The 28,000-nt window shown below is 51.7% G+C and overlaps 2 protein-coding genes and 1 non-coding gene across 5 annotated transcripts in view; 1 reads left to right on the top strand and 2 right to left on the bottom strand.

Moving 5' to 3' along the window:
• The first annotated feature begins 18 nt into the window (after positions 1-18).
• On the top strand, positions 19-7,607 carry MCAM (melanoma cell adhesion molecule). Of its 2 annotated transcripts, XM_032360365.1 has the most exons (16): positions 19-136; positions 1,914-2,038; positions 2,139-2,346; positions 2,427-2,497; positions 2,590-2,677; positions 3,543-3,722; positions 3,826-3,947; positions 4,031-4,193; positions 4,289-4,407; positions 4,478-4,619; positions 4,795-4,916; positions 5,010-5,151; positions 5,245-5,316; positions 5,534-5,681; positions 6,000-6,117; positions 6,610-7,607. In XM_032360365.1, the coding sequence occupies exons 1-16, from the start codon at positions 70-72 to the stop codon at positions 6,637-6,639; spliced, it is 1,917 nt and encodes a 638-aa protein (XP_032216256.1). In that variant the 5' UTR covers positions 19-69; the 3' UTR covers positions 6,640-7,607. The 2 variants fall into 2 exon arrangements, with proteins under 2 accessions (XP_032216256.1, XP_032216257.1); XM_032360366.1 differs by lacking the exon at positions 6,000-6,117.
• Positions 7,608-9,097: 1,490 nt separating this feature from the next.
• Positions 9,098-28,000, bottom strand: part of CBL (Cbl proto-oncogene) — an 81,744-nt gene continuing 62,841 nt past the window's right edge. For both annotated transcript variants that reach the window (XM_032360363.1, XM_032360364.1), the window contains 7 exons: positions 27,030-27,161; positions 26,522-26,899; positions 24,706-24,800; positions 18,535-18,675; positions 18,068-18,168; positions 17,201-17,383; positions 9,098-16,240 (listed from right to left, as the gene is read on the bottom strand). In XM_032360363.1, the coding sequence (XP_032216254.1) occupies positions 15,960-16,240; positions 17,201-17,383; positions 18,068-18,168; positions 18,535-18,675; positions 24,706-24,800; positions 26,522-26,899; positions 27,030-27,161 (1,311 nt within the window). In that variant the 3' untranslated portion in view covers positions 9,098-15,959. The remainder of the gene's footprint in view (positions 16,241-17,200; positions 17,384-18,067; positions 18,169-18,534; positions 18,676-24,705; positions 24,801-26,521; positions 26,900-27,029; positions 27,162-28,000) is intronic.
• Positions 25,295-25,424, bottom strand: LOC116600479. The gene has a single exon (XR_004289679.1). It is a non-coding gene; the product is annotated as a small nucleolar RNA SNORA19 (small nucleolar RNA).

Raw genomic sequence — 28,000 nt, 5'->3', positions numbered from 1 at the left:
GCCCCCCTGACGTCAGCCCCCGGCCGCCTGCGGCTCGCTCAGTAGGCGCTCGCCCTCTGGCCGGGAAGCATGGGACCGTCCGGGCTGGTCTGCGCCCTTCTGCTCGCTGCCTGCTGCTGCAGTCGCCGCGCCGCGGGTGAGTGGCTTCGGAGGTGGGGCCCGCGCCCCGAACGGCCCGGGCCAGGCAGTGGGGGGTCTTCAGCGGGGCGTGCCGGCCGGCGGAGCTGGCAGCGCGGTGCTGGGCTCTGCGCTCCGGCGTGCGCTTCTCGCCGGCGCCCGGGTGCCTTGCGCGCGTGCAACTCTTCTTTGCAGCCAGTTCGCAGCCTGGATTCTGGAGTATCCCGGGAGGACGACCGGGAAGGCGGGGAGGAGGCTGCCGCCCGGAGCGGGAAGGGGTGGGGCCGAGCCTCTCGGTGGGCTGGGGAGACCTCTGCCTCAGGTGCCGGCTCTGGGGGCCGCGGCTGAAGTGGCCGCGGCGGCGCAGCTGGAGCGCATCTCCAAATCCCGAATTCTGCTCCCGCCTGTTGCTGGAAAAAGGCAGCTTGCTTAGCGGGAGGGGGTGCGCGGACGCCTCCTCTCCCGCCTGGGCTTGGAGCCAGGTTGGAGGTGAGCGAGGGAGGGGAGGGACGGCGGCTCCCACCGGAGCAGGGCGTTGGCAGGAGCTGGGGGACGGCGTGGGTCGCCTCGTGCCTACCCGGGTGACGGATCAAAGGAGCCAGAAACGAGGGATTGAGGGTGCCCTGAGTGGAAGTGCCCCAGATCCGTTACGTCTCCGGGAATGGGAGCACATTCAGGTGGGAAGAGCGCCCCTGCACCTCGGAGTTTCTTTCTGGAACTGCCTGGGAGCCCTGCGCTCCTGGGTGCACACTGCCCTTGTATGGCCTGCAGCGGTGTCGCGCGTTTCTCTTGGCTTCTTTTCCCTGGTCCCAGCCGCTGTCCGGCTGGGGAAGGGGAGGGCTAGGCAGTACCCAGCTCCCTGGCCTCATGCCCAGTGCCTACAGTGTCCCTGGGGTACCCCCTCCCTCGGCTGCTGGCTCCCAAGCTGTGTTTCTGGGGAAAGGGCTAAACTGGGCTCCCCCGCAGCAGCAGATCTAGCCCCACCCCGCCCTGCTCCTTTAGCTCTGGGGAAACGGAGTCAGGGATCCGAGGCCTCTGCTCCTGGTTGCAGACCACTCCATCTGCCCTCCCTGTCCCCGAGCCAGTCCAGGGCAACAGCTAGGGCACCCCAGAGGCCGGCCAGATGGTAGTGAGTGACATCATCTCCTCACAGGGCAGGCAGCACGTGGCACCACTGACGTCACTCTTGCCCATTGCCTGGCCCTTGGCCTGACCCCTGGGGGAGATTCTGACCCCTCCATGCTCACAATACTCCCAGGATGGGGTCCTCTGAGTTTGTGGGATGTTCATAGAGGTACTGCTTAGGGAGAATGTGATGGGAGCTTCTGGCCAGGGTTGGCCCACTGGGTCTTGCAGGAAATTTGGGGAGGGCTCTTTGGGGGGCAGAGTGGCGATGTCTTCCCCTCGGCATGGGGACACAAAGGGGCCTGTGTGGCGCAGGCTGGCACATGCCTTGCATTCCCATACTCTGAGCTCACTGGAAGGGGGTGGGGGCCTGGAAGGAAAGGGGCCTTCCTCTTGGCCCAGAGCCTGGGTTGCCCCTCTGTCAGCCTCATCTGGAAGATGCTTGGTGCTCAGGGTTTCAGCTGCAATGACCAGAGGCAGTGACCTTCAGCTCCCCGGAACGGGCTGCTTGGGGCAACAGGTAGAGAGAGGGATTGAAGGTTAGGAGGCCAGAGCCCCCTCCGGACCCTTCCAAGCGGCAGGGAGAACAGCTGCAAGGCAGAGGGTGTGAGGGGAGGCCATGGAGAGCTGGAATTGACCCAGGGCTGGGATGGCCCCTCCTCCACCCCCAGGTGTGCCGGGAGAGGCGGAGCCCCCTGTCCCCGAGCAGGTGGAGGCGGAAGTGGGTGGCACGGCGCTTCTGACGTGCGGCCCCTCCCATTCCCAGAGCAACTTCAGCCACGTGGACTGGTTTTCTGTGAGTGCGGGGCTTTGGGCCCTGGAGAGCTGTTGGGGTGGCGGGAGGCCGTACCCCTCCTGCATGGGACCCTCACGTCCCCTCGCACACCGGCCCTCAGGTGCACAAGGAGAAGCCGACGCTCATCTTCCGCGTGCGCAAGGGCCAGGGCCAGAGTGAACCTGGCGAGTACCAGCAGCGGCTCAGCCTGCAGGACAGAGGGACCGCGCTGGTCCTGAGCCATGTCACCCCCCAAGATGAGCGTATCTTCCTGTGCCAGGTCAAGCGCCCTCAGTCCCAGGAGCACCGCATCCAACTCCGGGTCTACAGTGAGTGCTTCGCCGGGCTTCGTGGGGCGTGAGGGTGGCCCGCGATGGAGTTTCCGGCCCCTCATTTCCTTCTCTTGTAGAAGCCCCGGAGGAGCCGACTATCCAGGTGAATCCCTTGGGCATCTCGGTGAGCAGTAAGGAGCCTGAGGAGGTGAGATTGGCCAGGTGGGAAGCAGGAGCCTGGGGGCGGGGGTGTTTGGGGGGGCCTTCGCCGCAGGGAGACTCATACCCTGTCCTCCTCAGGTGGCCACCTGTGTGGGGAAAAATGGGTACCCCCTTCCTCAAGTCATCTGGTATAAGAATGGCCACTCCCTGAAGGAGGAGAAGGACCGTGAGTCGCCCTCTGAGCCCTCGGAAGCCATGCTGATGGCACCACACAGGGCCCGCCCCCGTCCTTGGGCTTTGTTTGCTTCAATTTACAAGTGATGCCTGAAAATCTTTTCATGAGATTTTAAACTGCACATTAGATCTGGAAGGAAAATTGCCTTCCTGCCCCCAGTCCCCTCCCAGAAGTCATCTCTGCTGTCAGTGTTTGTTCTTTCCAGTCAGTTTCGGGGTACTTACTCATACACAGAAATATATCTTGGGCACACGAAGGCTTTATTGTTTTATCAGCTGAAGCAGTGGTTCTCGACCAGGGACATAGCTGCTCCCCCTTGGGGATGCTCAGCCACGTCTGGGGATATTTTTGGTTGTCGTGAATGGAGAGGGGCTACAGGCACCTAGTGGGCAGAGGCAGAGGGGAGCTGCTGCTAAACACCCCAGAGTACTCGGGACAGCCCCCGACCCCCACCTAAGTTTGCACTGAGGTTGAGCGGCCCTGACCTCAGTGGCTCAGTGTGGCATATGTCACCACACGGTAATTTTTCTTTGGACCGTCAGTCCTGGAAGTCTTTCCAGCACAGCCTGTGTGGCTGGACCTGATGGTTCTCTGCCCCCGGTCCAGGATCGCCTACCATGGGGATGGTGGAGGGGAGTCCCCGGCTGGTGGACATCTGGAGTGTGGCACCCCCTCCCTGTGTGTGCGCGGGTGTCGGGGGCAGAGCTAAATGCCGAGATACACAGAACCACTGAGCTGAAGGGTCGCGGGGTGGGCAGGGGTCCCTCTCCAGGTGCCCCCCCAGAGAACCCCAGGGGACCCTGGGCCAGAGGCAAGGCGGAGGCTGAGCTCTTCTCCCCCTTCTCTGCCCCGCCAGGGGTTTATATTCAGTCGTCCCAGATCGTGGAGTCGAGTGGTCTGTACACCTTGGTGAGCGTTTTGAAGGCACAGCTGGTGACAGCAGACAAGGACGCCCTGTTTTACTGTGAGCTCAGCTACCGGCTGCCCAGCGGCAACCACATGAAGGAGTCTCGGGAAGTCAGCGTTCAGGTTTTCTGTGAGTCCCAGGGCGGCCCTGGGCCGAGGCTGGTGGCAGCCCCAGCCAGCTCCCCAGTGTGGGGACGGCTCTGGGGCTGAGGGCCACCCCCTGTGCTTCTCAGACCCTGCGGAGAAGGTGTGGCTGGAGGTGGAGCCCGTGGGAGCGCTGAAGGAAGGGGACCACGTGGAAATCAGGTGTCTGGCGGACGGCAACCCCCCGCCCCACTTCACCATCAGCAAGCAGGTGCGGAGGGCGCCTTGCTAGGGTTGTGGGGGCCGCGGGAGTGGCTGGAGGCGCACTAGGCTCACCTCTCTCCTCTTCCCCAGAACCTCAGCACCAAGGAGGTGGAGGAGTTGACGCCCGAAGACAACGGGGTCCTGGTCTTGGAGTCTGCCCAGAAGGAGCACAGTGGCCTCTATCAGTGTCAGGGCCTGGACTTGGAAACCATGGCATCACTGCTGAGCGACCAACAGGAGCTGCTGGTGAACTGTGAGGGGCCAGGGGCCCGGGATGGGGGGACCAGGCGGGGGCAAGAGGGAATTCAGCCCACCCCACCCAGGCTGAGAGCATTGCTCTGTCCCCAGATGTGTCTGCTGTGCGGGTGAGCCCTGCAGCCCCGGAGAGCCAGGAGGGCGGCAGCCTCGTCCTCAGCTGTGAGGCGGAGAGCAACCAAGCCGTGCAGTTCCAGTGGCTGAGAGAAAAGGTACCCAGAGGATCTGGGGCTCGGGCTGCATGGGGCTGGGAGCAAGGCCCTGACCCATCTGTGCCCCCAGACAGGCCAGGTGCTGACGGAGGGACCTCTGCTCCAGTTACACAACTTGAAACGCGAGGCAGGGGGAGGCTACCGCTGCATGGCATCCGTGCCCAGCGTCCCCGGCCTGAACCGCACGCAGCTGGTCCACGTGGCCATTTTTGGTGAGAAGCCCTCGGGGCAGAGATCAGGCCACCCCGTGGAGCTCCCTAGAACTGGGTGGTTTCAAGCTCCTTGGAGGACGGAAACCCTCCTCCTGCTGCCCTGGCGTGCTCCGGTGGGGACGGGGAGGCAGGCTGGCAGAGTTCGCTGCCACACCCGTAGCGCTCTCTCCCTAAGGGTCCCCATGGATGACACAGAAGGAGAGGAGGATGTGGGTGCAGGAGAATGCAGTGTTGAATCTGTCTTGCGAAGCCTCGGGACATCCCCGGCCCACCATCTCCTGGAGCGTCGAGGGCATGGTGAGCAGGCCCACTGCCCCTGCCGAGGCTCTGCTGCAGGCCACGGGCACCCTCCCCGTGCCCCCCTCCCTGAGCGGCGTCCCCATCCTGTAGGCACAGGAACAAGACCAAGAGCCACAGAGCGTCCTGAGCGTCCTGAGTGTCCTTGTGACCCCAGAGCTGTTGAGGACAGGTGCTGAGTGTGTGGCCTCCAACTCCCTGGGCAGAAACACCACCACCATTTTCCTGGAGCTGGGTAAGGGCCTCGTCCTGCGGCATGGCAGGCATGGGCATGAGCGTGTGCTTTGCCTAACCACCCCCCCTCTCAATCCCTTTCACCACTCACCAGACTCCAGCAGAAGCACTGGCCTCAGCACGTCCACTGTCAGCCCCTCTGTCCGAGCCAACGGCACCTCCACAGGTAAGCAGTCCTGGCGCAAGAGTAGGGTGATGGCCGGGCAGTCGCCTCCTGCCCTGACCCTTCCCCCGGGAACCCTGTTCAGAAAGGTGAGCAGGGGCCCATCTTCCATCAGTCCTGGGCTGTGGCCAGGTGGGGTGGAGGGGTAGGGTGGGGTGGGGCATGGTGGCGTCAGGGCTGCCTGGGGCTGGGAGTGACCCGGAGCATCTTTGTGGGACAGAGAAGAAGCTGCCGGAGCCTGAAAGCAAGGGCGTGGCCATCGTGGCCGTGACCGTGTGCGTCCTGGTCCTGGCTGTGCTGGGTGCTGTCCTCTATTTCTTCTACAAGAAGGGCAAGCTGCCTTGCGGGCGGTCAGGCAAGCAGGAGATGTAAGCTGGGTACCCAGCGCCCTGTGCCCCCACCCAATCGCGCGCTTCCCAGCTTGTTGCCTGGGCAGGGACATTCCCTGCCCGCCCCCCTGCCCCCTCGCCCCTTCGGAGCAGGAGGGGGACACTGGGTGTGAGTGCTCCCCGCTTTCCTGCCCACTGGCCAGCTGCCATCACCCACACTTCCTCTCCATTCATCGCCTGTTCCCCTTCCCTGAGCCAGCCCCAGAGCACCTCATCGCCCAGTCCAGAGTCTTTCTCAATGAGCCTTCCTTTCCTTGCCCGAGATGCCAACTTCTTGCCTCCCTCCCTCCCTCCCAGCACGCTGCCCCCGTCTCGTAAGAGCGAATTTGTAGTTGAAGTTAAGTCAGATAAGCTCCCAGAAGAGATGGGCCTCCTACAGGGCAGCAGCCGTGACCAGAGGGCGCCCGGAGACCAGGTAGGAGGCAGCGCCCAAGGCCAGCGCCTGACCCAGCTTCAGGGATCGGGAGCAGCCGGGGCTGATGGCTCTCGTGTCCCCGAACACTAACTGTCTCCCCCCTTCCTCCTCCTCTGTTGGAGACTGGGAGCAGGCCCTTCTTGGCTTCCTAACACTAGTCCCAGATGGTAGGGTGAGGCGAGTGGCCCAGGGACCCCGGAGAAGGGGTAGCTCCCAGGCCCGAGAACAAATACTTTGTCACCACCTTTCCTGAAGTGCCGTGGCTCAGGTCACCAGGTGCAGTGTGGCCAGTCCGGTTCGGGGGCCTAGGCTCTCCCACCCCGCCCCACCACCCCCTCCCGCTGCTTCCCTCCACGCCTAGTCCATCAGCTTTGGCTTCAGTCCCTCGTCCCTCCAGCGCTCACCCACCTCAGGCTCCTGTCCCTGTCCCCGCCGCACACCCCCCCCCTTACCTGTTCTCCCCCCTTACCTGTTCTCTTCACCCACTTCTAGGGAGAGAAATACATCGATCTGAGGCACTAGCCCACTCACCCCACTGAGCGCCCCTCCCGCCTGGAACGTTTTGTGCCCTCTGCTCACCCTCTCCCTCCCAGCGCTCAGGATGACCACCCAGGCCTCTACAGCAGGCTGTGGAGAAGGCCCCCTGCCCCAGCTGGCCTGCAGGCCCCATCGCAGAGGGCCCTCGTCGGGGACCAACCTGCCACCGGCTCACTCTGTTGGGTGATGCTCATCCCAGGGAGGGGCCTCGGCATCCTGGGGGCAGGAGAGAGTGTCTCGCAGACCACGTTCTCTCTGTATGTGGATTGTGGACACACATACCTGACTTCTGCCGATTAGGCAGTCTGTTTGTCTGGTTCCTGCCTCAAAGGCTGGCTTTGTTGGTCAGTTGTGTCACCGAAGTGAGGACTCACGGGGCACAAGCCCCTCTCACGCTGGTTCTAGAGAGTTCCCCAGCCTTTATGACAAGCAGCTGCCTGCATGCTTCAGGTCCTACTGTGACCCACCTTTCTCGGGGCAGAAGCCGGGAATGGTGTCATTCCCTAAGAGGTGCTGGGTGTATCTCGTCCCTGCAGAGAGGAAGCTGGGCAGTTCTCCAGAGTTAGGCCATTGAGCCCAACAGCCCCCACCCCCAAGTTTGGCTCCTACTGCCCAGGCAGCAGGTCATGTCAGACTGAAAGGTTAGGGGACAGATGAGGTTCAGACTGTCCTTTAGGAGGATTAAGACTATAATTACACTAGCACCAAACTTCTACAAACTGAGCTAAGGGGCTTACGTCCTGGCAAGAAGGGCCCTCATGGGAGAATGGTACTTAGGGATAAGAGGCGGGCTTGGCTGGAGCTTCGGGGTGTGTATGGGTCTATGTGTGCGTGTGTGAGTGTATGTATATGTGGTTTTGTTAGGTTGTCTGTAAATTTGCAAATTTCCTTTATATATATATGTGTGTATATATATATATGAAAAATAAAGCTTAACTGTCCCAGAAACCTCACAGTTGATTTTGATTCATCATGTTGCCACTGCAGCTTGGGGCCCTGGGATCTGGCATCCCACCAAAAGGAACACGAAACCCTTTGCATCTGGGAGTGGGGATGAGGGGTTACCTCTGCTTCTGAGCAAACGGCTCGAGCTCCCAGAGGACCACAGCCCTTCTCAGCGGCAGCCAGGCCAAGCTGGCCCTTCACTCTGTCATGTTGTGCAGACCTGCCTTGGGGTAGCAGCAGACTCACCGTGAGGATGGGGCTGGCCGAGTCTGTCTGTCGCTCTCCCCCCCCCGTGGAAGAGCAAGAACTCCAGTTGGCTACAACAAAAGAAACTTTATTTAAAAATATTTTTTTTTTTACAGACATGGGTGCTTGAAAAAGCTCTTTAGTTAACTGTGTATGGAAATGAAAAAAAAATTAATAAATAACATTAGTATAACAGACCTCTAAACATTAATACACTGGCAAAACAAAAGGGACTTAAAATCGAAAATGAATCTTAAAGCTCTGCTCTTCTCTGTAAGAATATTTACCTTCTGTTTTTCTTACTCTTTACAGGTGAGAATGATTAAATACTGCTAATATAAATTTTTTTTTATATTAATGACACATTTTTTAAAATAGTCCACAAAAATCTCATCTAAGTTTTTGTCTTATTTTTAACACTGATATACAAATTGGGACTCTTTATTCTGGAGAAAGCATCGAGTTCTCCTCAGCCCCACCCAGGCCAAGAATGTCAAAATCCTAAAGAGGGAGGACTTGAAAAAGAATTCTTTCCCCAATTCCTTATTAGTTAAAGGCAGGGAAGAATTGAAAAGGGAAAGGGAGAAGTAAAATACCATGAAGAAAACATTTTTTCCTTTTTCCTTTGCTGAAACCTACAGTGGCCACAATCCTGAGGCCAGGCTCTGGCACGTGGGCCTTGCTGCCTTTCCCAGGGGAAAACAGGCCCCCAACGAGGGCACTGGCTGCTTAATGCTTTAAGACCGAAGTCTTCAAATAAAAGAAAAGCCAAGTCTGAAGGGAGAGGCAGGAGGCCTAGGCCACTTTGGGATCCAGCAGAAAGACACAAAGAAACCACCTCCCGTTGTCAGCAGACTCCTTCCTACGCTCTGCCCCGCAGCTGGATCCTTCCCAGGACCCGGAGGCTAGCACACCTGCAGCGTCCACAGCACTCCTGGGAGTCCCAGGACAGTCTCTCTCCTCCTCCCGGAGACACAGCATTCAAACCTCTAACTACGATTCTGATTGGAGCCAAATGATCCCAGGGTAATGCTTGCTTCTTCCAGCAGAGCCACCAGGGCAGGGGAAGGGACCGCTGCCCCACCACACATGTGTGCCCTCTCCCCAGCCCCACACAGTGTCTCCTCCTCCCTCCTAGACTGTAAGGACTGACACTAAAGGTAGAGGAGCTAAGACTCTGGTATTTCCATATTAAGTCCTAAAATGCAGCCTGGGATACAGTGCTGCCTTAGAAAGGCACAAAATGTTTGGCTTTTTTTTTTTCAGTGTGCTAAAAATTGTTCTGTTTTGAATAAAGGAAAAAGATACATAAGGTTAAAAATCCCAAGTCACCACAGCCAGAAAGCACATGTAGGCGGTACCTCTTAGCTGCCATGCCTCTACCACATGTTTCAGCAGGAGGTCAAGGCCACGACACGGAGACAGGCAGGTCGGGAGGCATCCGCTCTCCCGGGCACTGTGCCTACAGGCTTACCCAGACAGCAGAAGAAAGAAGCCAAGGAAGAGAAAACATGTGGTCTACAGATTCCTTAATAGGTCTCTGCCTCTTCAGTTTCCAGACAGCCATGAGCACGGCCACCCTCATCCACAACAGGGTCAGAGGTAGGTAGGGAGGAGGGAGCGACACACACGGACTTCAGGGCACCAAGTGGGGGCACACAGCCTGGCCTGCACACCATCCTCTCCACCCCACCTCAAACCCCCGGCCCGTCCTCCTGGTGGGGCTGAGCAGGAGGCAGGGCCAGGCCTGAGGAGTCACACGGGGCTTGTCCTGAGCACACCCCAGCCCCCCAACCTGGTCTCCCAGTCTGGTGCAGGGGTGGAAGGAGAACTTGTGAGGCAAAAGAGAGGTGCCCCTCTCGTTCCCTGCAGGAAGAAGTCAGGAATACGGAGCCGGGTGATCACAACTCTGCTGATCTGTTTGGCTGCTAATCAGTAGGAGAGCGGAGTTTGGCTTTCAGCCTTGGCCCTGTACAAAAAGAGGGAGTGGTCCGCCACATTTTTCTCAAGCACGACCCAGGGGAAGGGGCAGGGAGAGCTGCAGACAGCTGCTACTCCGGGTGAACAGCTGGCCCTTCGGAAGGGCTGACCTTCCCATCTGAACGTGAACGAGCCTCCAAGCAGCGCTCGCTCTTTCCGTCCCTACCGCCCCACGTCTTCATCGGGGTACTTATTAGAACCAAAAAACACTGGTACTCCCCTTTGAGACCAACCCAGATTTCCTTGGACACAGGCACATGGCGTTGCTGTCCCTCTGGTCCTTAATTCTGGAGCCGAACCCAGAGTATCAAATGTAAAGGCTAACGACCCCACCCTTCGTCACGTGCCTCAATGTGTATCTTTGGATTACTAGGTTACTTCTGTGTATTCCAAATGACTCCAACAGTTTAAAAAAAGTTACAAGTAATTATGAAATGCCTTACTAACATGGGACAGGCCCCAGGATGAGGTAAGTAAGATCAAAACACTTAAGCAAGCAGAAGCAGTTGTGTCAAACTCCAAAAAATTAAAGGCTTTGATAGGGGACCACAAAGCAAGCCGACGGATGGGGAAGACAAGGGTTTCTGGTCTAAAGAGCTCTCAGTCAAAACTCCTCCGAGCTGACATCTACATCTGATTTCTGTCCTGGCAACTGTCCCAGCCACCAGATACTCTTGCTGGCTACAGGAAAGTAGCTTCTGAGGTACCTCGGAAGGCCTGTCTACAGCTACTAGTGCAGAGCTCTCCTCACAAGGCAAAGACAAAATGCAAGGGTGAGGAGGCGGGCAGGGAGGGGCACGGGCCACAGGCCCACAAAACGAATATATTTTCAGCGTTAAAACCTGAGGAGAGCCCAGAAGTCCATGGGTGGCGACAGTGGGATTTGTGATCTGCTCTCTAAGCACGAAAGAAGGCTAAAAACCTGAGATTGAATGAAGGTAAAGAAATGTCACCCAAGAACAGACTAGCTCCGGAGCAGGAGAAACTGGTCCTGAAGAGGGAGGTAAGAAATCTTGGATGCCAAGACTGGTAAAGGGAATTAAAACAGGAAATAAAGCAACAAAGATGACAGAAGCCCAAATTAAGCGAAACCTAAGAATTTCCTCCATGTCCAGATACAGTCCTGTGTCCTGCCTTTCCACTCTCAAAAAAGCGGGGGTGGGGGGGCAGCAGGACAGCAGTTTTGCTACTAAAATACTTCTAAGGTATTTATCCTGTCTGAAGCCTCTTCTCGGAGAGCACACCCCCCACCCCAACTCCCACCCAAGGGGATAGGCCACTGTCGCTCCCCCCCCCCCCCGCCCCCTGCACCAGGCTGACCAATGAGGGTAGAAAGCCGAGCAACATGCTGGGCTGACTGTATTTTTTCTTTAGAATAGGAATTAAGAGGTACTGGGAAGCTGTGCACGGTGATCTCAAGAGCCGGGAGGTGGTGTGGACCTGGGCAATGGGGTGTCTAGTCCGGGGTGTGACAAGCAGGAGAAAGGACTAGGTGCAAATTCCGACAGTCCCAGCTCCATGCAAAAACCCGATGCGCTTCCCATGCTGGGGTCTGTGAAATACACTGCATCCAAAGGATTCTCTTCTTTCTTTAGCCTGGATACCGATTTCTTGCATCTGAAGGATTCCTAAACAGGACAGTCAATGATACAAGACTGTGACCTCCTTTCCCTATGCACCCTCCGCCATGCACAAATGGCCTGATGCATTTGTAAATAAAGACCGCGACACAGGCTGAGGTTAAAGTGGTGCGAGGACCCCTTCATGCTGACGTGTGCACCCTGATGCAAAGTTCTAGGGTCCTGAGCTTCCTACGCCGGGAGGGAAAGGCTGGCATTTCTGCGAAATGACTGAGTTCCATCTAATTTACTGCCTGGCTCTTGGGAGAGCACATACATCCGTGCAAGACCAGGACCCTGATGTTGGGTCTCCAACACTCCAACCGTCATCTCCCACACCTCCAGCCCTTCTAGGACACAGAATTAGCTGCAAAGGTCGTTGAAGGACTGGGGGCCAAGTCCCAAAGAGAATGGGAAATGGGGGGGGTCCCACGAGGGTGACAAGAAAACTTCACAACAAGGGGGATTAGGGACTCCAAGCAGTTCAGTAAAAAGATCAAGGAAGGCACTAGACTGGAGAGGGGGACTGTGGGCAAATGCCTTGCTTAAACATTTAACTGCCCTACTTGGCAACTCTGAGCCAATATGCTCCTCAACCCACCACAAAGATTCCACTGAAACGCATCCAAGCCGGCGGGTACCCAGAAGACCGCTGCCGAATCTCGTCATCAAGGCTCTGGGAAGACAACAGGGGGTTCATGGGAGAGCCCTGAATTGCTTTTACGCAGGACAGTTCTACAAGGAAACCCATGGCTCCATGAAAAGAGCTGTGAATACACACTGCACGCTCTTCCAGGAAGGGCAATCCCAGGGCCAAAGGGAAAGGTGAGCCAGCAAGTACAATATACGGGCATCGGGAAATCTGCACGTGGTGGGAGGGAAGAGCGCGGAGCTGGCACTGCTGGCACCTGGGAGTCACTCACATCTGCCAAACGAACAGGCTAACGGGTACACAGCGGGGCCAGTGGTCCAAAGGCCGCTCTTTCCAGGCCAGGGGCCACTGGAGTCAGAGAAGCCAATGGCAGGAAGGGAAAGTCGCAGTTTAGGAAGGTCTGTAACCCTGACTGTCACGACGTGAGGTAGGAAAATATTCTGCATCAACACCTGCACCGACCACCCAAAAAAGGTGCGGATCTTGTTAATGGTGCCTTAAAGGGAACACAGAGCTTGGTCCCTACTCTGCTAGCAAATTTACAAAAACTCATTTGTATGTTTGCTGTGTGGACCATGGGTTATATTTTACTTTTCTACAGAGAAAATAAATACTTTTAAGTATGAAGAATAGCGACTCCCTTCCAAAAATTTTAATCCACAGAACAGCTAACTGATAGAAGGAGCACTCTCCCCCATCCTGGGCCCTGGGGCTATGTGGGTAAGAGAACAGAAGGGCAGAGTGTGGGGGGGGGGGGCTGTGGGGGGCCAGAGGGCCAGGGGAGGAGAATGGCCATCCACAGGTACAGAGCACTATTTACATTAACAGGTAAACACTGAGACGAGAAACTGCCCAATCTCTTCATTTCTTCAAGGGAGGTATATCACAGAGCCCACAGGTCTTCCCACTTGAGAACCCTTTACCTGAGCGGAAGGAGCCTGGCAGGGGCAGCGGATGACCTACTGCCGAGCAGACCCCAGACGACGACGAGGCAGATTGCGTAGACCAAGCCAGAAAGACAGAGGAAAAGCAGGAGACCGCACTGAAGAGAAGAACCTAATGCATCTGACAAAACCCCTAAGTGCTTTTACCTCATCCTCCTGGGAAGGGACCAGAGAAGGAACCACCCTGAATTCGGAGGGAGAGAGGGGAGGGGTCTGCCCAAACTGGCAGAACTCAGAGTCCACTTCTGAAAGGGCAATTTTAAATTCCGAGCAGAGCACAGAATTAGAAACTGCCATACAACCGGAAGATGAAGAAGGGTTATTTGTGCCTTAGTCCAAGGAAAAGTGAAGAAATTGAAGTTCTGGAAGTCCCCTCAAGACAAATGCCCACGTGGAAACTTTCCTGAGGGGACGATGGCGGTCTCAGGCATGGTTGAGGTTTGTCCTCAGAGCACCCAAAGAGAGCAAACCTCCCAGAACGGTCTAACACGTGGGAAGCCCAGGCCCGCAGCGCACAGCCACCCAGCAAGCCAGTCACCGATGCATATGTCTGACCTTAGGGTCTTGACAGCCCAGTCTCAGGACCCACCCCAGGAGGCACGGAGGTACTCAATTAGGAAAAAAGGGACGAACCTGCCCTTGGCCTATATGAGTAAGGAAAGACTCTCCAGAGAAGATGTGGGATACACCGAACAGGCAAGAGATATACAGAACCAGGGCTCTGTTCTCCTGACACACCTTCAGACTGTGGACGAGGTCTGCAGACAAGGAAAACCTCCAGTGTGGACAGGTAGGGAAAATGCTGCCATCTTCCCTAGTTCTTTGCCTGACTCTTCAGCATCTAAACAAAAAGCAAACTGAGTGTTAACCACAAATCAAACAGGCTCCTTACTCGCTCTTAGAAGGAGACGCTAGGTCACTGCTTCCCAGTGACTGCCACTGTCCCGCTCCCAGGTGCGCCCGGGCAGGGCTGCTGCTCCCGGCCACGCTGAGCAGACACTGGGGGGCCAGAGCCTATCGACAAGAGGTCCAGTACCATCTACCCTGGGAATGTAAATGGCTCTGAGCCAAGAGCATAAAGCCAAAAGGTCTAGGAAGAGCCGAAAGCAAAGAGAAGAATCAGGACGGAATGAGAGAAGAATCCACAGACGGAAACACGGTAAAGAAAATGGACCTCGAGAGATTCATTTCTGTCTGGATCTAAAGACAAAAGCATGATTTAACTTTGAGGAGGGCAGATGTATCAAAGAGCAGGTTTGCTTCTGCTGCACAGGAGGGTACGGTCTGCTAGGGAAGTCAGCAAAGACCGGCCAGAGCACTGGCTGACCGGGGCTCATTTCGCATTACCTTACCGGAATCGATTCAAGGCCCCCCACGCTGGACTCCGAATCTTCCTCACAAACCCTCACGCACACCAGCTGCTGGGCTTTTCGTCCCATCTCTGACCTCCCCCCCCCCCCCCCCCCCCCCCCCGCGAAGGTGTTTGTCGCACTTTGGGACCTGTCATTACTATAGAGAATGAGGTCTGTGAAGAGCACAGAGGACCAGTGTGGCGAGAAGAGGGGAAGAGATGCTCCGTTCCCAAAGCCGCGGGCAAAAGAGAAAACCACATCGTTGGTGGTGCCAGGGGAGGACTGGTGCTAATTACCAGCAAAATGCTGTGCTACCAAGGGTGCCATCCCCTCCCCTTCAAGGGCAAGGACAAAAGCCTCTTCTGAAAGTATAACCTGGCTCACGTTCCAAGGGAGGTGCCCACACAAGTTGGAACTGACTCACTGGGAAGAAAAACCAAACTGATGAATCCTATCTATTTTGTGCATCTTCTGCATAACAAGGGCAAGAGCATGAAAAGGAAGCTCCTGAAAGTTTGGTGGCATACAGGCCAGAAAGCCAGACTGCGAACAAATGTTCTTCCCTTCCCAGTAAGGACAAACGCCCGTGACCTACATGAGAACACACACCTGGCAGGAAGGCAACGGACTCCCACAGACTGTCTTCTGGGAGGGCATGGAATGTATCTGAAGGCCTCTATCTCAGATCAGTCATTACGTCATTAGGATAATTAAAACATCTCATTGTCACAGAATCAACGTTCCTATGGAAACAGTGCTTTGGAGTGACCAGTGTTAGCCGCTAGGATCACACAGGAGTGTGATGATGCAGCAACAGTACTTTTCCTTGCCCTGTCTATCCACCAAACAAACCAACACCATCACACGTAATCAGGAACATCCTGTAAGTCACTGGGCTTCAGTGAGGCTGGTCGGAGCAAGCCCGCGGCCGACAGACAACGAGGAGGAGGAGGCAGAAACAGGGGAAAGGACAGAGGGAGGGTGTTCTAAAAATACAAGACTCGAGCTGTGCGCACGGTAATCCAAGCCACAGGGGAGCTCGAGGGCACGGTACTACACACCAGGGCGGGGTCTCACACCACAGTAGATGGAGGTCCCTGGACCATTCCTTCCTACGTCTCTTGTGCTAATTCCCTGCCCGGGATTAACACACACCGCAGGCTCATTTTATAATCACAGGACACACGCCACCACAGATAGACACACACACACGCACAAGCACTCCTTAACCCAGGGAAGCCTGAAGTCCCCCATGAAGATTTACACCACAATACTTCTCCCACCGCTTTCTGGACTGTTCCCCCGGGGTAGGCTACCATTTAATAAAAATCCACACTCTAACTGGGGACTGAAGGACACCTTCAAATCCACTCTCAAAGCAAAGTAAAACACACTAGCTGCTCCACGTTCATTCCACGGTTTTGAAATCTTGGAACCACAGATGTGGAATCCCAGAGAGGGCCAGACTTCACTGTGAAGTCTCCCGAGGAACCTCTGCCCTCTGAGGGGCCGCCCAGGGGACAGCGCCCGGCTCACTGGTCCTGATGCCACAGCGGGGAGGGCTCTGCTAGGTGGCGACGTGGGCAGGAGACGAGATAGAAACAAATTCCCGGAGGATGTTCTTGGCCATTTCGATGTTGTTGTGGGCAATGACCAGGGCCTTCTGAATGTCCTGGTAGGAGTAGCCCTGGCTCATGAGGCTCTCGATCTCACTGGAGAGCTGCGGCGAGGAGGCGGCGGCGGTGGCGGCGGCTCCCGGCTGACAGCTGCCTGCTTTCCGTTCTGAGTTGATTCGCCGAGGGAACGGCTTGGGAGGCCTTTCAGGAACTTGGGAACCCTCGGTGAAGTCTAGAAGAAATCAAACAGAAAAGAGGTGCAAATCTGGGGGGAGCCGCCCTTTAAGGGCAGTAAGAACAGTGTCCTAGGACGGAAATGACCTACTGCAACGGGGTACCTGGGCTCTCAAAGGGCCGGGCTCTACAGGTTCCAGGGTTGTGGCAGCAAACCTCCTCCTCCTCCTCCCTCCTGGCAGGAACCACCTTCTAAATATACCGTCCGCCTGCTCTGCTGTTGGGGACACTGCTGCCCGGAGTTCAGACACCTCTATCTACATCGTTGTGCTTTACACATTTTGCAACAAGTATTCATGCACGGTAGTGCTGGGACGATTAAAAATAACGTTTCAGATGGGGCCAGAGAGGACGCTAAACGTCTCCTCTGACAAAGAAGAACAGAAGGAAGCCTGAGCTGCCCCTGAGCAGCAGGAAGCGAGGCTGGGTGGGTGGGGTCACCGCCTCCCTGGGCAGCTGGATGCTGTCTCTCTTTCGCCAGCTGTCCTGAGCTCGGGCTTCAGTTTCCAGTGCGGCAGCAACCCTGGGTGCTACCCCCTTCCAGGCAGGCACAGGTGCGAGGGCAGCCCTTAACAGTCAAGGCCCAAGTGCAGCCTGGCTCCAAGCCTGCTCAGTGTGCTTTCCAGAACCCGCATGCCCTCCTGGCAACGCAACAGGGTCCAGAAGTCAGGAATGTGCGCTATGTACCATCAGGCTTCATTACCAGTGTCCTAATACATGCTTGGAAGAACCGGAAGCCCCACCTCCCACCAGCCAAGAGGGGCCAGGGTTTAAGGAACAACCTCTTAAGCCTGGCAGAATCCTGAAAAACCGGTCTCCAGTTTAACTTCTTAACTGGGACCCAGGCCCAGCTCTTCCTCTCACTTAGACTAAAGAGACTAAAATCTGGTGACAAAGGCGCTGTGGCCCAGCAGTCACCTCTACCACAGCACAAACCCAAGCCGGCCTGGAGACTCACGTGTGGTGGGCTCGCCTTCCAGAGACAACCAGCCAAAAGAGGAGCTGGCATTAGAGATGTCGGAGAGGGTCCGGCGCGCCAGCACAGCCGGCACTGGCGGCTTAGGGACGTCATAGCCGTCTTCCTCATTTTCTGATCCCTCGGGGCCGGCGCCCCCATGGCCTGTGGCCAGACTCCCTTCCCCTAGAGAAAAAAGTGTGTGCTGTTACCAACTTCTTACACACCCGTGTGCTAATACAGCTCATGCAGAGAAACCCATCAAAGTTACCGACTCCCTCCCAGGCCAACCACCATGTGAAGACCTGCGGCTGGAGATAAAAGAACAGAGAAAATGCAGTCTGTGCCAATCCCGAAACTATGCTCTCCTGAACAGGGCAACGTCTACCCCTGCCAACAGTGACGGCCGCTGACGCCAAAGACTCAGCGCCATTTTATGGCACCTGTTCAACATCGCTATCGACATGTCACCTTGGAGCACCAGCTGAAGAGCCTGTGTGTGCTGCCTTCTTGAACTTTCCACTTGGGAAGCTAGTTGATATGGGAATAGAGTGTTCACCACCCACACACAAAAGAATTTCCTCAATGCTAAAAAGCAAAGAAAATAAAAGGGAGCTGTCAGCACTGAGGGCCCAGGCCCCATAACCCCAAATGTCTCGAGGCCCGGAAAGGATGAAAAGGGAACTTGCTGTGGGAACAGGAAATGAAAGAGAGGAGAAGGTTTTGCTGCCCATGGATCAAAGATATTTTGCAAAGGAAATTATTTAAAAGAAGTTTTTGCTAAGATCAAGCTGTCCCAAATGGCCAAATATTACAGGTTCATTCCTATGACACAGCAATGATCTTCCAAGTGGCAGGACAGCTACTCACCGAAGGAGCTGCTCTCCGTGGCTGATGGCGTCGCCTGGGACTGAATATTATACATTGCTTCGTATGTACAGCTATCAATCGGCTGGTCACAGTCACACGCTCTGAAGCAGAAGGAACGGGGCAGATGATCTTCACAATAGAACTCTGTTACCTGCAAACTTATTAACACTCATCTGGTCTTCACTATTCTAGACCCAGAGTCTATCAGGACAACACATACTCCTTTTGCCAGAATCACTAACAAACATCCCAAGACTGACTCTTCTGACGCATAATAGAGGAGTGTTTTTGAAATGAACATGACTGTGAGGAAGTGTAAGTGGGATCGCCTATAGCTGGAAGAGACCAAACACTAGGGGCCGTATACAACCGTCCGCTTTAACTCCGGCCGGTGACATCACACAGGCAGCAGCCAAGCAGGTGAATGGTGTCACCCCTGCTCCCAGATGGGGCTGTCATGTACGTACCGTGAACTCTGGCCGGTCTCCAAAGGCCGTTTCCCATCTGGCTTTGGAAGCCCCAGAGGCCTGGAGGAGGGGGTCATATACTCCGTGTCCTCCTCACTTTCACACTGCTCCCCGGGGAGCAGCTTTGGCACAGGAAGAGGCCTGGAAGAAGAAGAATAAAAGAGAGAGAAACTGAAAACTAACATGCTGCTAAACATGTAAGTATGAAATGACTGTCTTCAACCAGGCCACGACTCAAATCTGACAGAGCGAACGGATGGCACCTAGGGAACTACTCCTCCTCCCAGCCAAGAACAGTCGTTATTACAAAAGGCACTAACAGATCTCTGCTCTCAGCTGACCACAGGTGCAGCTGCGCTGAGCTGGGCTGTAAACGGGGGCAGTACTTGATACTCGTGAGTCTCCATCCCCAGGTAAGTCGGGAGTCCCCATCCCATATGCTAGGAACCTGTACCGAGTCCCCACTCCAGAATCTATCTACAGTTTCAAAGAGTTTACAGATTGTCAAAAGCCTTCTTGTTTGTTATCTTATAGTATAAACACCTTTTCTCCTCGTTTGATATAAGAACCATCTGAAATAAAAGAGATCAGGTGCCTTGCTAGCTTAGCACCAGACTTCCCATCCTGACTCCTGCTTCAGGGATCCTGCCATTATACCCAAAGGGCGTACAAGCTCTCACCCAGAAACTTTTTTTTTTTTTTTTAAGATTTTATTTATTTATTTGACAGACAGAGATCACAAGCAGGCAGCGGCAGACAGAGAGAGGAGGAAGCAGGCTCCCTGCTGAGCAGAGAGCCCGATGTGGGGCTCGATCCCAGGACTCTGAGATCATGACCTGAGCCGAAGGCAGAGGCTTAACCCACTGAGCCACCCAGGCGCCCCTCACCCAGAAACTTTTGAACTGAAACTTCTACTACTACCTGCCCCGAAACCAGACAAAGACAAAAATAACAAGACAAAACAAATCCACAAAATTGAGAAACACACAAGTGTACACAGGCACACAGACACAAAGGCTACTGGGAGTTAAAGAGAGCATCTCCCCCATCCCCTTTACTCTGTCCCCGTGCATCTGAAGCAGTCTGTATCTAGGGGGAACACCTACGGGGTTTGCCCGTGTTTACTCAGTGTTTGTTTTTCCCAATTATGAAAGCAGCAGCTAATTATAAGACACTTAAATGCCAAGGAAACCTAACACAGACAATCCCTAAAACATAATCGGAGATTTTGTTTTTCTCATGTCCTCGCGTTACTTTCTTTGCACACGGCATGCTCAGGTTTTCAGGTGGAACTGTATTAGTATCTACAATTTACTCTGAAACATGTCCAAAAAGACAGACTTATGGATGTACAGAAGTACAGACAGAGCGGTACCTGGCGGGCTCAGTCATGGAGCATGTGATGCTTAATCTCAGGGTTGTAGGTTTGAGCCCCACACTGGGTGTAGAGATTATTAAAGGAAAAAAAAAAAAGGATAGACAGAAATGCGTGATAAAACAAGGATTAAAAAAATGCTATCAGTAGAACCCAGGCAGGGAATATATGGATGGTCACGGTGAAAATCTTTCACCCTGACTCTATGCTTGACACTTTTCATGTAATAAATTGTTTGTGGGAAATCCCTATAAAGATTAAAGAAATCCCTATAAAGATTAAGGAAAAATACCAAGTATTGGGGAAAATATAGGGAAATGGACACTTTCTTAAATAGTTTTAGAAATAAGAAATTAGTAAAACTTTTCTGGAGTGTAATTCCCCAAAAATATATAACCAAACATGCATACCCTTGGACTCAGAAATTCCACTTCTAAGAATTTTCTCTAAGAAAATAATCAAGAATATTCACTATAGTACTATTAATGACACTGGAAAAAAAAAAAAAACAGGTTACAACCTATCAAATAATAATGTACTGAATAAAGGAACTTTAAAAAAAATATTTGAGAGAGAGAAAAAGAGGGCGAGAGTGAGCATGTGCATACGGTGGGGGGTCGGGGAGGTGAGGGACAGAGGGAGGGAGAGGGAAGGAAGGAAGAGCTTGGAGACTGATGTGGGGTTTGATTTCATAACCTGAGCCAAAACCAAGAGCTGGACACCTGACCAAATGCACCACCCAGACGCCCCAGTAGGTGGAAATTTCTGAACCTCACCCACAGTAATGGATAGAACAGCCAGACAGAAGCATGGAGACAGTACTTAAACAACATATAAACCGATCAGCTCTAACAGACATAGACACGACACTCCACTCAATAGCAGCACACGTTCTTCTCAAGTGCACAGGGACAGTTTCTGACAGACAGTATGTGAGGCCACAAATTAAGTCTTAATAGATTTTAAAAGACATGCAAAGTGTCTTCTCTGACCACCATCTCATCAAATTAGAAATCAGTAACAAAAGTGAGACTGAAAATTCTACAAAATTGTGAAAATCAAATAATACACTTTTTTTTTAAAGATTTTATTTATTCATTTGACAGAGAGAGAGAGATCACAAGTACACAGAGAGGCAGGCAGAGAAAGAGGGAAAAGCAGGCTCCCCGCCGAGTAGAGAGCCTGATGCGGGGCTCGATCCCAGGACCCTGAGATCATGACTTGAGCCGAAGGTAGAGGCTTTAACCCACTGAGCCACCCAGGCACCCCTCAAATAATACACTTTTAAACAGCCAATGGATCAAAGAAGAAATTACAAAGGAAATTAGAAAACACTAGGTGAATGAGACCAAAAACACGGCACACCAAAACCTAAAGTAGTGCTATATTTATAGCATTGATGGTTCCGTTAAAGATAAAAAAAGATCTCAAACCAATCTAACCTTACAACTTAAGGAACTCAAAAAGAATCAACCAAAACCAAGGCTCGTGGAAGGAAGGAAGCAATGAAGACTAGAGCAGAAGTAAATAAAGTACAGGAACTGGGGTGCCTGGATGGCTCAGTCGGTGAGGCGACTGCCTTCGGCTCAGGTCATCATCTCAGGGTCCTGGGATGGAGCCCCACATCAGGTTCCCTGCTCAGTGGGGAGCCTGCTTCTCCCTCTGCCTGCTGCTCTGCCTACTGGTGCTTGCTCGCTCTGTCAAATAAATACATACATAGGAGAAAAAAACCCACAACAACAGAGAGTAATCAATGAAAACAAAAGTTAGTTCTTCAGAAAGAGCAATAAAACTGACAAAACTTGTCTAGCTTTGTGTCACGATGTCAGTATCATAATCTTCATGTCAATATCTAGATGGATTAAGAAAAAAAGAGAGAAGACTCCAATTCCTAAAACTCAGAAACTAAAAAGTGGAGACATTACTACCAATTCTACGGAAATAAAAAAGATTTTAAGAAAGTACTAAGAATAGTTATATGCCAAAACAACGTGTAACTTAAATGGACAAATTCCTAGAAACACAATACTTCCGAGGACTAAATCACAAAAAATTGAGAATCTGAAGAGACTTACAGGAGACGAATTCAGTAGTCCAAAACCTGCCAACAACAATAAGCCGTGTACCTGATAGCTTCTCTAGTGAATGCGACCAAGTGTTTAATACAAAATGAGTACGAATTCTTTTTTGGGAAAGACTTTATTTACTTGGGAGAGACAGAACGAGAGAGAGAGAGAGAGCGAGAGCATCACAGGAGTGGAGGCAGAAGGAGAAGAAGGCTCCCACTGAGCAGGGGGATCATGACCTGAGCTGAAGGCTGACGCCTAACTCAATGGACCACGCAGGCACGCCACCAGTTCTTTTCAAATTGCTCCAAAGACCTGAAGAAGGAACACTTTCTAACTCATTCTGCGAGGATGGCACAATCATGACACAAAGCCAGACAAGGACACGACAGGAAAACAACACACCAATGTCCCTTATGAACACTGATGCAAAAGTCCACAACAAAATACCAGCAAAAAGAAATCAGCAGCACTCAAGAAGGATTATGCACCATTATACATCAGTGGGATTCGCACCTGGAATGCAAGGATGGCTCAACAAATGCAAGTGGATTAATATAAATACACAGGTCAACAAAAGGGAAAAAAACCCCACACAATCATCTCAGTTGATGCAGAAAAGCATTTGACAATATTTAACACCCTTTTAGACAAAAACACTCAACTAAAATAGGAATAAAAGTACCTAAACATAACGAAAGCCATATATGAAATGCCCACAGCAAGGACGATATGCAATGGTGAAAGACTGAAAGCTTTCTCTGAAGGATCAGGAACAAGGCAAGTCCACTTTCACCATTCCTGAGTACTCAAGAGAGTACTGGAATTTTTTCTTTTTTTTTCCTCTCTCTCTTTTTTTAGATTTTATTTATTTTATTTGTCAGATAGAGAGGAAGTATAAGCAGGGGGAACGGCAGGGAGAGGGATAAGCAGGCTCCCCGCTGAGCAGGGAGCCCAATGCAGGACTCAATCCCAGGACCCCAGGGTGACTGGAGCCGAAGGCAGACGCTTAACCGATGGAGCCACCCAGATGTCTCAGTACTAGAATTTCTAACCAGATCAACAAGGCAAGAAAAATAAAAGGCAATCATATCAGAAAAGAAGAAAAATTATCTCCCCGTTTGCAGATGATATGATCTCATATACAGAAAAGCCTAAAGATGCCACAAAAAGGGCACGGGAAACAGTATGGTGGTGTCTCAAAAAATTAAAAATAGGATTACCATAGGATCCAGGAATGCTACTACTGCGTATATATTCAAAAGAATTGAAAGTAGGGCCCTGACCAGTATCTGTTCACCCACATTCACAGCAGCATCACTGCAACAGCTAAAACGTGAAAGCCACCCCAGTCTCCACCCACCGATGAACAGATAAGCAGAAAATGGTACGGGAGTCACCCTTTATCTGCAATTTTATCTTCTGTGGTTTTACTTACCCACAGTCAGCTATGGTGTGGAAGCAGATGATCCTCCTTCTGATGTATTATCAGAAGGTCAACAGTAGCCTAACACTACATCCAAATGCCTACATCACCCCCCTCACTTCTTATCAGAGGCACTTTACCTCACATGACCACGAGAAGGGGGAGTACAGTATGGTATCCTGAGAAAGACCACATTCATACAACTTCTATAGCAAACTGTTCAACTGTTCTATTTTATTTTGTTGTTGCTAATCTCTTACTGTGCCTAATTTATAAATTAAACTTTACCATGTATGTACGTATATATGTATGTATGTATGTTAGGAAAAAAAAACAGTGTACATATAGAGTTCAGTACTATCCCTGGTTTCAGGCATTCAGGGGGCCTTGAAAGGTATCCCATGCAGATAAAGGGGGGGCACAACTGTATATACATACACTGGAATATCACTCTGCCTTACAGAGTAAGGAAAGTCTGCCATATTCTACAACATGGAGAACATTATAATAAGTAAATTAAACCAGTCACAAAAAGACAAATACTGTATGGTTGCACTTACAAGTGGTATTTAAAGTAGTCAAAATCCTGAAGACAAAGCGTAACAGTGGCTGCCAGGGGCCGAGGCAGGGAAGGACGGGGAGCAACTGCTCAGTATGTGCAGGATTTCAGTTTTACAAGATGAAGAGTTATGAGCATGGATGATGGTGATGGTTGCATAATGTGAATGCACTTAATACCACTGACACGTACACTTCTAAGTACGATGGTATATGCATACATTTTTAGAGAGGGAGAAAGGGAGAGGGGGAGGGGCAGAGGGAAGAGAGAGAATCCCAAGCAGACTCCGTGCCCCAGGTGGAGCTCAGCGCAGGGCTCAATCCCATAGCCCTGAGATCATGGCCCGAGCTGAAACTAAGAGTCAAGACGCTTAACCGACTGAGCCACCCGGGTGCCCCAAGATGGTGTATTTGGTGTGTACTTTACCATACATACTAAGAATTAAGAATCAAACTTAAAAATTCTAAGAATGATTAAGATTTTTTTTTTTTTTTTTTTTTACAGAAGTCAACAAAACCAAAACTGCTTCTTTGAGAAGATTAATAAAATCACTAAGCCCAGCAAGGCTGATCGATGTACATGGACATAGAGAAAAGAGGAGACCAAAACCGAGGATCTAGTTTTGAGCTGATACAAACACAGATCAGCTTATACTTTCAGGCCGCCGTGGGCTCCCTTTGCTCTGTGCAGAGGCTGTTGGTCAGCGGGAGCGCATCCCCTATGCGGGCTGCGGCCTTGTACTTACCGGGCGGCCAGAGAGTAAATGGCATTGGCCGATGCAGAAGGTTTGATTTTGGGGTGTTCGCACTCTGAACCTGCTAATGGGTTGTTATTCACATTCTGGAAAGAAAAGTGAGAAAGAACCTTCTTAACACGACTCAGTGTCTCCTCTTCCTTCTCCGACCCCGTCAAAATAGTAAGAACAGTAACACAGACCCAAACCCCGCTCTCAACGCCACTCACACGTTACTACATCTGACCCCAAAGCAGAGCTGCTTTCAGGCTCTGAACAAAGTTTAAATGTCAGGGTGAGGAAGACAGAGATCTAAAAAGAGCCAAGGAAATGGGGGGGGTTTTGGTTTGACTCTAGAAGATTTGAGGAAATGGGCTGTGGATACAAATACCCTTTCCAGCTTTAAAAACCTACATCTCTTTCTACAGTCACCAGAAAGCCGGACCTAATTCACTCTCACGAATTAAATGTTCTGTCACTCAACGCCACTTGCAAGTGACCATCCCCCTTCTCTCGCCACCAAGCAGCAGCACCCAGTTCACGTGAGGGCTCCACCATGTTCCAAACTTCACTGCTCACAGGTTTTTCTCCCCCTTTTTTTATTTATCTGAAGGGGACTGGCAGCATTACTATGTAGTTATACTGCTAAATGACCTTCAACTATTTGTGTAGCACATAAGAAATAACACTGCTCACATACACAAGGGAAAGCAGGTCAATGAAATGTGCACCAGCGCATTCTCCCTCTTGCTTACTTCGCACCATACTCTCCCAAACTCACCTGCCTCCACCTCATCCTCGAAGGGTCTCCCTCAGAATCAGCACAGCTCACTCTCAACAAGCACTCCAGATCTTTGCTCAGAATTGTACCCCATCCCTCCATGTACCCCCAACCCCAACATCAACTGTCTCAATACCCCTTTTTTTCCTGCTCTTTTTCTCCATAGCTCTCATTAGCATCCAATGTCCTTTTCTTTGTTAACTTACCACGTTTGTCTTTACTCCATTAGAATGTAAACTTTGTGAGGGCAGGATTTTTTTGTGGAGCGCACACACAAATGAACCAACAAAAGAACAAATAAGCCTCCCCACCCCCAGGTCTGGAACCCTTAACTCATGCTTATACAATGAACCACTAACCTTCGCTCAATCTACTCTCTTAGCAATCCATTTTTGCATACTACTACTGGATTTATCTCCGTAAACCATCATTTTGCTCATGTCATTCCCCTAAATTTAAAACCTTCAAATGCTCATCTCCTACCAAATAAATTCAAACTCTTTTGGCCTTGATGGGATTTTCGAGGTCCTCCACTCTAGTACTAATGCCCCTTTCTAGACCTTGTCCCTCCTCCGACATACAAAACTTCTGCTCCACTCAAATTAAACTACTTCTAGTTCCACAATATACCTCAAGCATCTGTGTCATTGTACTCATGACCTTCACAATATTCACTTTGGAAAGAACACTTTAAATTCAAATGTCATTTGTTCCATAAAGCCCTCATGATTGCTCTATTTGGAAATAATCTCTTCTTTCTCTACAACTTCAATGCTTTCTATTTATAATACTCACACTATATGAATCCAGCCATACACACACACACACACAGGTACACACGCGTACCTATCGCATTATTGGCAAACATGCTTTATCTGTTCTACTCTAGTAGTATTACTTCTTGAGAGTATATATACACACGCCTGAGGACAGGGATGTTTCACTGTCTCGGAATCCTGCACAAAACCTATCACAAAACTCTGACCCATTCAACGTCATGCAAAAGTATTTGTTAATAGGCAAAAAAATGTCAGAGACAGGACTCACCATGGAGGTATCCACGCTGAATGTGCCTCCAAGCCTGGACACATCCGCTCTGGGTTCCATTTGTGAGGGCAAGGAAAATGGGAGTGAGTGCCTGTTGGTTAATTCTCTGCCTGTCCAGGGGTCACTAGAGTTGGGGGCAACCACTGGTACTTTGGGGATTGGCCGAGGCAGCCATGATTCCCCAAGGCGGCCACAGGGAACAGGGGGCAGTTTGTCTCTGGATGAACAGTCGCCCGGTGTACAAGGCAAGGGACGTCTCTGTGGCCGGGATTCTGCTCCAACAGAATATGGCCGGTCTGGAGGGGGTGGTGGTGGAAGATCTCGAAGTGTGGGAGGTATTGGTAATGGTTTGTCCTTATGAAGGGAGCCAGAAGCTACCTGTGAAGCATGAGGAAAAGTAAATCAATCAAAACCTACTACCTAAAAAACCAAAAAACCCCACTGTAATCCACAACGCTATAATCCACAACAAAGAATCAGAAGACTGTAGAAATGGGTAATGTCTTACCTTAGAAGCAGTTCCAAGACCAGAAGCACTGGCAGGAAGAGATACCCGCTGTTGCAGAAGGTCAAGTCGAGGTGGCACTGGGGGAAGGGAAGCTTGTGGGGCCATGGAAAACGGAGAAGGAGGCCGTTCCACCTGACACACATAAAATTTCCCAATAGGTTATTCTTGTATGAGGGAGTGGCATCTTTCAATTCCTTCTAACGCGTAGACAAGCAAGTACTCTGAACACTGTTACCAAAGGGTCAGGCTTCCTGAGTTATTTCTGCGTCACCGTAAGAGGGCGCTCTCAATCACAGAACTACCACGCAGATCCAAGCCACAGGCAAGTATGGAGAAATGGCTCTGCTACAAGAAGCTTCCTAGCTCACAACTGAAAACAAATATTACAATTTCCACCTCCTCCTCTTCAGAGAAAGAAAAAAATCTTCTCAAGATCAAAAAGAGTAACCCATATAAAATGAAAGGAGCAGACATTAACCTCTCAACAAATCATGTAGGGAAATAACATTTAAGGCACAGAACAATGAGAGATCAAAGATGAGAAATTCTCTGGCTTGTTAGGATAGAACAAAGAAAAAAATAAAGACATTTAGAGGGAAAGAATCAACAGAATGAGTAAAAAGCATCTCAAGTCCTTCTGAAGAAATGTTACTTCAAGTCAGTAATTTAAAGGAATTAATATTTCCCATCCATTTGTGTTCTTAAAAAAATGAGGTGCCAAATTAGACGAAGCAATACATGTATAACCTCTCCCATTTCCGAGCCTGCAGCAGGGTGATGAATGGCTGGTAAGCTTATCCAGGCAAGCTATCAAGAGATCTGCATAATTCATACAAAATGCTACTTGGCATTTGCATTCTCTCCCAGGGAGCAATACAGATGGAATAGAGGCAAATATGTATTACAAGCACTTACATAAGATGACAGAAAGATACCCATTCACATACTTGGGCCTATCATTAGTGCTGGGT

This window comes from Mustela erminea, chromosome 9 (genome assembly GCF_009829155.1).
Source record: "Mustela erminea isolate mMusErm1 chromosome 9, mMusErm1.Pri, whole genome shotgun sequence".
Classification (NCBI taxonomy): Eukaryota; Metazoa; Chordata; class Mammalia; order Carnivora; family Mustelidae; genus Mustela; species Mustela erminea.
The sequence above is the reverse complement of the archived record's forward strand: the minus strand, read 5'-3'. Positions and strand labels throughout refer to the sequence as shown.